Source organism: Peromyscus eremicus, chromosome X (assembly GCF_949786415.1).
Source record: "Peromyscus eremicus chromosome X, PerEre_H2_v1, whole genome shotgun sequence".
Classification (NCBI taxonomy): domain Eukaryota; kingdom Metazoa; phylum Chordata; class Mammalia; order Rodentia; family Cricetidae; genus Peromyscus; species Peromyscus eremicus.
Genome location: NC_081439.1, coordinates 51756125 through 51767841, shown reverse-complemented (window position 1 = coordinate 51767841; position 11717 = coordinate 51756125). Strand labels below are relative to the sequence as shown.

General features: G+C 42.1%; 1 protein-coding gene across 1 annotated transcript; it reads right to left on the bottom strand.

The window, feature by feature from the left end:
* Positions 1-1071: 1071 nt before the first annotated feature.
* LOC131900034 (G-protein coupled receptor 83-like) lies at positions 1072-3447 on the bottom strand. The gene is made up of 4 exons (XM_059251474.1): positions 3076-3447; positions 2744-2869; positions 2213-2346; positions 1072-1804 (listed from the first exon to the last, which is right to left on the bottom strand). Exons 1-4 carry the CDS (start codon positions 3445-3447, stop codon positions 1072-1074), a joined length of 1365 nt encoding a protein of 454 aa, XP_059107457.1.
* Positions 3448-11717: the final 8270 nt, after the last annotated feature.

Sequence of the window (11717 nt, the reverse complement as noted above, 5' to 3'; positions counted from 1 at the left end):
TAGGCTCAGTTAGCATGAAAATTACAGGTAGAAATAAGTGAGAGCACCAGGCGGGTGGATAGCATGAGAGGTAACAAGAAGCAATATATACAAGCTTATACCTGTGTTAACATAAAAATGTATGCATGTGTGTGCATGTATGCACTTGATTATGTCATGTTAAGATGCAACAAATTTTAGTTGATAGGGAATAGTTTTTGGGGGGTGGAGATGCTGCTCTGCTTGTTGTGAAAGTATTAGGATAAAGGTATGACCAAAAGTCAGTGAATAATCAACTCAGATGGCCAATTCTGATAAGAAAGGTCAATAAATTCATCAGAGACCACATATGCCAGTATACATTAGCTAAATTAGCTAATACAAATTCCAAGTAGTTCCTCCAGCTAAAGTCCACAGTTATAGACAAGATGAGATATATGAAGCATGGGAAATTAGTCTAAAAGCAAAGACCTGTAGACTGAGTATACAGAGTCACATTTACAAAGATGGGGTAATAGAAGTCCAGAGTCATTCACCAGTATTTCTTGTTCCTTATCATGAGTATTTGCCTCAGACTAAGTTGATGCACAAAGTAATTTACATGAGAGCACCAAGTCGGTGCACAAGGGCAGTGAAGAAAAGGGTGTTCCTATTGGCAGAGAGGGGCTACCAAGTAGTCTTCTTAGTAATTCTGTACACAGACATCTTTCACTCACAGTTCCTCCATCTCACTATCACTACTAGCAATAATCACAGGTAAAAGCTGGAGGCAAAGAAAGAATCTTATTCAGGAAATGTGATTCTCATACATTTATCTGCAAAGCAAGGAAGCTAAGTAAGTCAACAAATTCCTTCAGGGTCTGGCACAGTCAGTTGTCCACATTATGGTACAGTGGACTCAAGTAGAATTCTGATGCCAGAACTAAGACTCAAAACCATAAAAAGATCCAGAGAGATGGATCTGTGAGGGTGCACACGATAGTAAAGCATTGTATTCAATATCTAAGTTAAAGGTTACCCCATCTCTGACTGAATTGTCTGGGAGAAGGTATTCATTAAGCGAGATTGCAATGGATCAGATGGGTGCCCAATTTAGTGACTGGTAGTCTTCATGTGAATGCAAAAGTAAGGATCCTGGGTTGAGGGCCCTGCTACTGCTGCTGCCTCTTCATCTATGGAGGGATCTGGATCTTCCCAATCCCCTTGAACAGAAACTTGGGAATTATCCCCTGTAGCCAAACTGGGATCCTCAAATACCTGGGGCTCTGGAACAGCCAGGGGAACTCGCAGCAGCGAAGATGTCCGGAGCTCCCGAAGCTCAAGACTCTCCTTTGGCTTGATTTCCTGAACCTGGGACCTGCTACATACAAACAGTGACTGCATCCTGAAAGATGATATAGATCTTAGTTTGGCACGGAAGCTCCTATTGAGCCAGCAGTAGATGAAAGGATTGTAGCAAGTGCTGCTCATTGCAAACCAGTGAAAGCCATAGAAAACCACACTATCATTTTCGACGCCTGCATTGGAAATAAGAACCACATAGAAATTAAGTGGAAACCAACAAACTGCAAAGACCAACACAATAAGTATCAGCATCCTGATGCTCTTCTTCCGCTTCTGGTAGTGTGCCATAAGTTGACGAGCAGAGGCATCACCGATGGCATTTTGTAGCCACAACCTCTTTCCTAGGTGAGAGTAGGTTACAACAATCACCAGAAGTGGCAGGATGTACAGCAAGACAAATGTCCCAAGGTCCACATACTTCGAAACCTGCTGGCTCGGTCCAGGAAAGGCAGGGAGGCAGTAGCTCCTGGTGGTGCCATCCCTGGAGGAAAGCAGAACAAAAGTTATGACAACTAACTGAAAGGAACCCAGAAAGCTTCTAGTAGCTACTTTGCACAGTATGTCCATAAGAAATCCCAGTCACTTGAAACTTTAAGTCTCAATTTCTTCAATTTTAAAATTAAGGGAATGAAATAAAATGTTATCTCTTATGAGCCTAGTCTAGGTATAGATCAATCTGAAGACAGACAGATTCTTCATTGCCAGTGATCTTAACTTGGTGGCCCATCCTCTTGGTTCCACTAACACATTAGAATTAGAAAATTACACCATATATTCTATTAAGGAAAATAGGGAATGGATGAAAATGAAGTTAAGAACATTACAAATGTCAATTTCCTAGGAGTCTCTACAGAGAAAAAGGTGAAATTATCCATTATGTTTGACTTACATGCCAATGTAAGTGAACACATTTTGGTAAATTGCATGCGGAAGAGCAAGGAACACTGCAATGCTCCAGATCACAGCAACAACCGTTAAGCTCTGGGAGTGTGTTAGCCTTGGTTTCATTGGGTGAAGAATTACCTACAAAAGACAAGAAACACTTCTTGAATCAGCCCAGGTCAGTGTGGTTTGCATAATCAGACAAAGGTTGATGAGTTTCTGCTTGAATTAAAGAATTTACTTGGACTATTAATTTAATTTATCTTATTCCGATATGAACACAGATGGATTGAAGATAGTTTAGAGGGAGAAGAGAGAATGCTTAAAATACACATATGGTGCTGAAACTCTGAAATTCAAAATGGCATCCAGCTGTAGGAGTATGTATGATAGTGGAGAGAAGTTTCTGAGCCAGGCCACAAACATATTCTATTCTCAAATATGGCTCCTCCCTGTAGATTTCTACAAGATGTCTTATCTTCCCGGCTATTTCCCATTCCGTGCTCTTTTATTCAAAACTGTCCTCAAGTGGTCTTACCCGGTGCCGGTCCATGGCAACTGCCATCAGTGTAAGAGTTGAAACGTGGAGGGAGCAGTACTGAGCAAAACGACAGACATGACACATAATCCTACCAAATACCCACTGTCCAGTCAGGAAACGAGCCTATGGGATGAAAGCAAGAAGAAAAAAGAAAAAAGCATAGGTTATTTATTAAAATATTGTCCTTAAGCACTGCAGAGATGCTAGAGTATAGAATGTAGGCCTCATGCTTGCATATTCCCTTTTATTTCCTTAGTCCCATCATCCACCCCTAAAATGGAGCAGCCTCTTTTTTATGTACTGAAACCAACTCTATATAAATCACTCACCAGAGCAAATGGACTGTTGAGCAGGATTATCAAAATGTCAGATATCGCCAGATTGAAGATGAGAAGGCCTGTTGATTTCTTGATTTCTTTGTGCTTGACAAAAACTTGGCATACCAGGGAGTTGCCAAAGAGGGATATCATTATGATGACAGCATATGCAAATGTCAGCACAATCTTTGCCATGATGTGGGGATTGCCTCCTATCCACCTCTTGACTCTTCCTGCTGCCCCTCCCCACTCTGCACTTGAGACATTGGTTCCATTCAGACTGGTGTAATTGCAATTTTCATCCTCAAGTAATGGAGCCCAACTGACATTTTGTTGGAGCCAATCAATGGTACTTTCCATTTGTAACAGGACAGAAGTGTTCATTTTTGTTTAGGGAGAAGGACTAAACAGGTCCCAAGAGACCAGAAAGGATATAGATAATGAAGTCCTTTTCCAAATCCTTGCAAACAGAAGCTCCTGGTTCCACCTAAAATGGAAAGGATCAAAGACTTTAGTATTTTATAGAATAGTGAGTCCAAAGAAGCCAGGATCTACCATTTTTATAAGAGAAAGAAGCCAGCAGGCTTGTTAGCCCATTTTGACTAAGATGATGTAATCCTGTGAAACCAATTAGATCACCCATATAGAATGACAGATATACCAGCCTGTTTTCTTACCATGATAATGTATAAATCTTACCTAAAACAGTCACTGCCTTCTAATACACATTCAATTAATTAATTGCTTTGTAATTAATGCTTAATTAGAGTTGTGTTATTGAGGTCTAGCAGAATAGGTAACTCTAGATTATTGCCATAGAGTTGTGTAGTTATGGGAGTCTGACCTTTCTACCTTGCCATGTGAAAGCAATGATAGGTCTTTGACTGCTCTGACTTGTATTGAGAATTTTACATAAATAAAAAGATCAAGCCAGAAGAAATGGGCTTCTAAATAGGTGACTCGTTTCCAACTGCAGGAGCTGACACCTATGTAATAATGCACACGTTTACATACATGAGAAATGGTAGGATATCAGAGACTGTAAACTTAAAGGCAAGATTTTGTTTATATTTCTGTACTACCCACTCCCGTGACTAACTTGCAAATAACTATGATTAACAAAAATTAGTTACATATTTCTAAATTTTAGAAAGACCCCCGAATATTTTCAACATAAAGAAATGGTAAATTCATGAGATAAAATGATGCCAATTACCACAGTCCAATAATTTTGCATTGTGTACCTTTGTCAAAATGTAGTAATATACCCATAAATATGCATCATCATTGTGTCAACCACAAATAAAACTACATACTTAAAAGGATTTTTTTGCCTTGGTTTCTCCACCTATCCAATGGCAATTATACACACTTCATAAACTGGTAGAGAAGATTTAATTAGCATGCATGAAAGAAAATGTATACTATTCAAACACCTTCTTCTTGATGGAAAAAAAATCTTTGGGTTTCCTTATACTGGAAACCTACATTTTGTTGTTATTCTTAAGAAAATAAGTTCTGGCCAAAAGGGAGAAAAAGGTATAGTGTGTGTGCGTATGTGTGTGTGTGTGTGTGTGTGTGTGTGTGTGTGTGTGTGTGCAGTGTGTGTGTATGTGTGTGTGTGTGTGTGTGCAGTGTGTGGTGTGTATGTGTGTGTGGTGTGTGTGCACAGTGTGTGTGTGTGTGTGTGTGTGTGAAATGTTTTGTTGTTAGTTCATGTCCATGGAGGTTGTGCATGGACATTTGTGTGTATGTGTTTTGTTTGACTGATTTGTTTTATAATGTTCTGTTCTGCTTCTTATGTGAACTCACATGTAGCATGATTATGTTTCCACAGTGCAGACTTGTATGGTGTGCATTTTCTAAACAACACCTGTGTGTGTTTTTGTGGTATGTTTGCATTCTGTGTATTTATATGATGAGTTTCTCTGCCGTACATGCACTTGTGTGGTATGTTTTGTTGAAGGTGTCTGGTACATGTTTGTGTAGAACAAATAATGTATTGCTGCCTGTGATATTGGTTATACTGGGGGGGAAGCCACAGATTGCCCCCCTTTCTGTCTCCTTCTCCACCCCACAAAACTTACTATGGAAAATTGGGGATGTAGCTGAGCGACACGTAGCGTGCCTGAAAAACTGGGTTCCATACTCAACACACCACAATTAAATCACAAATACTATATTACCAGACAGAATGTTCCCCACTTGTTACTCCAGTACAGGTGAGGCTAAAGCAGAAAGACCACAAGTTTGAGGACAGCCTGGCCTATAATAACCAGGTCCAGATGGAGCTGCATAGTGGGAGCCTGTCTCAAAAAAATGTGGTATGGGGCAAAGAAGGAGAATCCTTATGCTAAGGTTAGGGATCCATTTTAACCATATATATTCCCTAAATTTCCCTTCTGACTAGGGGCAGTCAGGCTATGGTGGGTGGCTTCTCTAAGCAAGGGCTACTCCAACATAGCATCTAAATGAGCCAGGCTTTGGGCCTTAAAGGTTTGAATCCCTGCCCCTCCCTTCGTTTCAGGGGAGTATGGGGGAGGAGGAGGGAGCTCCAAGCAGTTTCTGGCATTTTCTAGACCATCAAGTGGGGAAAGGATTAAAAACATAGATTATTTATTTTGTGAAGAACTACTTCTCCCCAGAAAGACTTCTCTTTAGCCAAATAGTCAGAAGGGGGCAGTGAAGAGGAATATATCATTTCATTCCACAGCCCCTTCCTCAAATTTCAGGAGGGCGGGGCTTTAAGAAACTGCGTCATCACAGACCTCTTAGCCTCCTGAGGGTGGTTGCTATTGGTGACCACCCCTCAACCTCCAGCAACACCCTGGAGACTGAGATTCTATAGTCCTAATTACAGAGATTTGCTCTTTTCTTTCTTGCAAATAGAAAGGATGATGAACACTGATTCATCTCTACCCTATGCTGGGACCCCCTCCCCAGTTATGGAGCACATGATTCCAGTGGGGGAAGGGTTTCTGTGGCAGGAGACTTAGTCTCTGACCACTGTCTTTTCCAGCCCACCTTCTCCCTGGGGAGGGAATAAGGACCCTGCATCTCTGAAGCTGGCAGTCGCAAGATCAAGCTTACAGTTTGCATGTACTTTGACGCGCAAGAAACCACCACCACCACCACCACCACAACAACAACAACAACAACATCTCATTGTGGAAGCATGACGGTTTGGGGGGCTAAAACACCCAGAAGCCTGAGAATTGGATGGGATGTGGTAAATAGGAAGGAGGGCTTTCCAGAGGGTTTGGGAGCAGATATCCTCACTTTTCAGGAGTGCCAGGATCCCTGCTGATAGGAACAGACAAAAACAGGAGGGAAATTCTAGAGATTCACCCAGAGCTCTTAAGAATTCAGTATTTCGCGCTTGAGGATAACCTGTGGAAGAAATGCATTCTGAAAACAAACAAACAAACAAACAAACAAACAGGTTGAGGACTCTCGGGGCTCTGGGCGCGTGGACTTGGGGATGCTATGTCCCCAAACCCTCCCATTACATGGGCAGTCTACCCATTTCCCTGTTTACTTGGTGTCAGACGCAGTGACAGCAACTCACCCCCAGATATCTCCAGTCTTTCCTGTAAATGTTGAGACTTACCTTAGAACGTTTTATCCGGAGAAGGACTGGAAAGCTGGGAGCCTACCAGCCTCAGTGTGCTGGTCAGGCAGAGGAGAGATGAAGACTGACTAGCAGACTAGCCGCCAGCCCGTCCAGGTCCCAGCGCACTTCAGAGCCCGAGGTGTCTGTGGCTCTGCGCACGCAAGCCTACTGCTGCAGGCAAGGAGTCGTGAGCACTCCCCCGCGTCAGTAGGGACTGGGTAGTGACCCTCAGCAATAGGGGGCGGGGCCCCGCGAGGGCTGGCAGAGCTTTGCGCGAGACTTTGCCTCTACCACGAGATGCTGTCTGGGTCCGCAACACACAGGGAGGGGGACAGAGGGGGGGGCACATGGAGGGGGATGTGGGGGGGGCACAGGTGGCCTCTGCTGCTATATCAGAGCTAGTTAATTTTTCCACATTCCCACTGTATAACTGCAGCTCTAGTCTTCCCTACCAACACACAAGCACTCTGGGCACTAGACCAGACGGGGTGGTTGCTGCCGATGGGGTAAATTCCTCTTTTAAAACACAAAAACAGAAAAACTCCTCGCTAATTTAAATATGCCCATTTCAGTTCATCAATCAGAATGTAATTAACATACACATCTCTACTCAAGCTCTTTCATACCTAATCTCCTGCTTCCCACCTCCCCAAGGTAACTCGGTCTGCAGATTTTTTTTTTTGACCTGCGTGAAGCCATAACCAAGCAAACACTATGGAGCCTTCAGAAGCGCAGAATCTTTGAATCTGGAGATGGAAGGTGGCAGGTGAAAGGGAAAAATAATTAGAGAAAGTCCATCTTTAGAGAGATGCCTTTGAGTGTTACTTACAGTGGTGCCAAACAACATTTGGGATACAAGAACTATGCATGAGCTTTTGCAAAACCAGCGTGGTGAATATTTTCCAGGGTTCCATTTTTTTTTTTCTTTGAAAAAGGCAAGCAGAGGGGAAAACACAAGGAAAATGAGAAGAGAGAAACAGGAGGTTCCTGGCATAAAATTCCCAGGTACAATAAAAAGTTATTTGAATCACTTGAGGTTTGGCTATTTTATTTCTAGAAAATTCTTTTCTGCCCTTTTGTGTATATTCAGCTAGATAAAATAGCCTCGGACCGTATTTTAATTCACAGACTGGATTCCTCATTTCCTCCATGATCTCTCTCCCGAATTTTCTCGAAGGAATATGTAAACAATCAGAGCTCTTATGTGCAGTGACTCACCGAGTCTCCCAGGGTAGAACAGAGATGTGCTTAATCTTTGCACATCTGATTTTCCCTCGATAACATGAAGCCTCTCCAGGTTTCTGTAAAGCTCAATCTTTTTTTCAAGTAGCGCAGAATCCAATTTTCCCCCTTTTACAGTGTATTTCCCACCAAACAGTACAGTCAAATTAACCAAATACCTTCCCCCAGAGACAAAGATTTTCTTAAATCTTTCCCACACACCCTGGATTTCCTTTGGAGACTGCAGGAGACTTAACATTTCCCATCTTTCTATGAGCTTGTGTGACAGACCTCTCCCACCAGTTACCTCTGGCTTTCAATAAAATGAAAATTTTCAGAATGGGAACACCTCATAATTTCCCCTCACCTCACCCCAACTTTTACTGAGAGATATTGAAAACATCTCCATTGAATACGAATATTTACAGAAAAACACAGAAAATTTGTGTTTACCTAAAACAGGGTAGAAACGAGCTGATCATCACAGCACCCAACGGTTCCTTTTGTGATCAGTCCAGCAACACTGTACTGTCTGCTGCACATGATCAACTCAATCTTTCCTGGACACCAAATGCATCAAAATAGCCAAAGTGTATTCTTGAATCTCTCCTACATCTACATTTTACTCCTAAGGAATACTGAAGGATCCCTTATTTTCCCACACCTTTGCCAAAGATCCTTTGACCATAAAGAAGCCAACATCTTCACCTGACTCAGCATTTTCTCTTTAAAAGGGTCACACTGGAAAAGAGGCCTGTTCCACACAGGAAGAGAGGCCAAGTACTCTAGAAACCTTACCAACTATCCCTCCATTTTGCTAAATTTCAATGTTACATTCTCAGTCTACCCCTAACAGCCACAGATCAAACCCCTACAGGCCTACAATGCTTTCACACTCCAAAATCCCCCTCGATCAACAATGTGATATCCACAAAAGGGCACAATCGAAATTATTACTTCTTAGGAGTCTGAGGACAAACAATGAATTCCAGACCTAGAAGGCAGACATTTCGATAAGAAAAATCTAGCTTCCATTCACCCTACAGTGGCCTTGAAGTAACTGCTTTCATTCATTCTCCTGCTGCCTGTAGACCACACAACTCTGTCTAGCTTAGCTGTGTCCCTTCCCTTCCTGGTCCTTGCCCCTCTCCTAGGTAGGCAGGTAGTACCATCACCAACCTTGCAGAAATCTTCTTTACCCTGCCAGGCTTTGATACAATGAAGACACAGCTCTCCCTCCCATTAAAAGTCCAGGATTTGAGTTGGATCTTCAGATCGCTTCTCAAGCTGTGTTTTCTGCACTACTTGGTATTCTTGCGAAATCTTCCATCTAAGAAATGCAGCAGCTGCACGTGTGGCTCACGGAGAGTTAGCTCAGACCAGCCAATCCAGGGCTGAGGCAAGAGAGCGTCAGCTCCCGAGCTGTCAGGCTCTTCCCACAGATCAAAGCTCTCCTGGTAAGGGATTTATAGGATTTCACAGGGAAGGACAGAGTGGGTGGCGCTCCAGACTATTGGTTCAGAGAAGGGGCGCGCAGGGGGGAGGGAAAAGAGGCTGAGGGCTCTGTGGCTTCTTTTGCTGCCCACGGAGTGCCAGTTTTGAATGCTCTAACATGGCACGCGGTTTTCCAAACCACTTTTCCCCAGAATTCAGGTTTAAATACAGGCAAAATGTCTGTGTTTATCTTCCACTTCACCACAACCTGAACATCTCTCTAAGGCACAGCCCTGGTCCAACAAAAGAGAGAGGTCAAAGCATTTTTTGTTTGTTTGTTTTTGTTGGTGGTGGTGGTGTTCGTTGTTGTTATTGTTTTGGGGGTTTTTGTTTTTGTTTTTGTTTTATTTTGTTTGTGGAACACAGGAGTATACCTGGCACCTAGTCTTATACATTCGTCTTAATTTAAAAGTTTTGAAGCAAAACCAGAGTGGATTTCCGTTTTCGTATACACAAATATTTTTCTTTTTAGAAGAGAAAACATAAAAAAGGCAAATAATGTTTTAGGTGGGAATATTAGTTAGAAAGCCAAGCTGCCTCCTACACCATATGATTTCAGGCATTCCATGATACCTCAAGATAAATTCTCTGGTGACAACACAACATTAAGTATGTCTGTTTCTCTTTTATGGATTTGTTTTAATCATACATTGTGCATTTAGGGGTACCGGTATATTGGGTTTATCTGAGATAATTTTGCAATTTATGTACTTGTCAGTAAGTAAATGCAGCTTGGTGCGAGATAAAGTCAAGCCAACATCTTCCATTTCATTTAGTTGCTCGTAGATTTGAGAAGTTTTTTCATTTGTTAAGAAAATTTCTACTCACTCTATATACCACCCATAGATCCCAGCTCCTCCCTCCTCCCAGCCCCCAGCCCTCTCTCCCAAGACACCCCGCATCCCCACATCCCTCAAATCGAGGTCTCCCATGGGGAGTCAGCAGAGCCCGGCACACTGAACCTAGGCAGGTCCAAGCCCCTTCCCACTGCACCAAGACTGGGCAAGGTGTCACACCACAGGCACGGGATTCCCAGAAGCCAGCCATGCACCAGGGACGGATCCACAATTAATAAATGGGACCACCTGAAACTGAGAAGCTTTTGTAGAGCAAAGGACACGGTCAATAAGACAAAACAACAGGGTACAGAATGAGAATGTTTTTATCCCATTAAATCACCTAACCCCATTGATGCTTGCTTCCACGTCTATGTTAATTGTTAAATTAACATACTCTAATCTGGAACTGGAGTTACAGATTGTGAACCACCATGTGAGTCCCAGGAACCAAACCCAGGTCCTCTGGAAGAGCAGTAAGTGCTCTTAGTCACTGGACCATTTCTCCAGCCACTTAAAGTTTTACTTTTAAATTAGAGTATGTTAATTTAACAAGTGAATGAGTTTCATTGTGGTATTTTCACATGGATATTCATACCTCTCTCTCCTATTTATATCCTTCTACATCCCTAACAGTTTACACTCCACAACTTTACTACCATTTTTTATTCCTTAAATTACACATAAGAGAGAAAATATATAAGACTTTTTGTGATGGTTAATATGGATTTTCAATGGGATGAGATCTAGCCCCACCAGGGACACAAATCTCCGGGTAGGAATACAAGGGACTGTTTAGATTATGATAATTGAGGTGTGATGACACACCTAGAATATGAGTGGCACCATTCCACGGACAACAGTCCTGGACTGAGTAAGAAGGTAAAGGTAAGATAAACCTACATATTTATTTTTCTCTGCTTCTCGAGTACAGATACAATATAAGCAGCTGCCTCATGCACTTTTCCCTGTGACTATAAAAGACCATGAGGTAAACACTGAGAACTATGAGCCCAAACAAACGCTTTCTCTCTTAAGTTGCCTTTGTCAGGTATTTTGTCAACAGGACCAAATGTCTAATACTCTTGTCATCCTAAATCTTGCTTATTTCACCATACAGGATGTAATTTCTATTGAATTTCCTGCAAATGACAACATTTCATTCCTTTTTATGGCTGAACAGAACTCTATTGTAAATATATACTATATCTTATTTTTTCAAGGATATATTTTATTATTAATGGTGTGTGTGTGTGTGTGTGTGTGTGTGTGTGTGTGTGTGTGTGTGTGTATACATGAATGCAGGTTCCTCCAGAAGCCAGAAGAGGAAACTGGATTCCCCAGAGATGGAGTTATAGCTAGCTAATATGGATGCTAAGACCAGACTTCTAGTCCTCTAAAAGATTTTGAAGAGCTCTTTACTACTGAGTCATCTCTCCAGCCCTCTACTACATTTCACTTTTCCATTCATCTATTGATGGGCAGCAAAA

What these genes read in the sequence shown, in the direction of transcription:
- LOC131900034 (XM_059251474.1), bottom strand. Translation starts at nt 3,447, where the DNA reads ATGAACACTTCTGTCCTGTTACAAATGGAAAGTACCATTGATTGGCTC. An exon ending in TCAACAGTCCATTTGCTCTG is followed by an intron (nt 2,870 to 3,075) that starts GTGAGTGATTTA and finishes TTCATCCCATAG; the next exon opens with GCTCGTTTCCTGACTGGACA. An exon ending in GTGTTCACTTACATTGGCAT is followed by an intron (nt 1,805 to 2,212) that starts GTAAGTCAAACA and finishes GCTTTCCTCCAG; the next exon opens with GGATGGCACCACCAGGAGCT.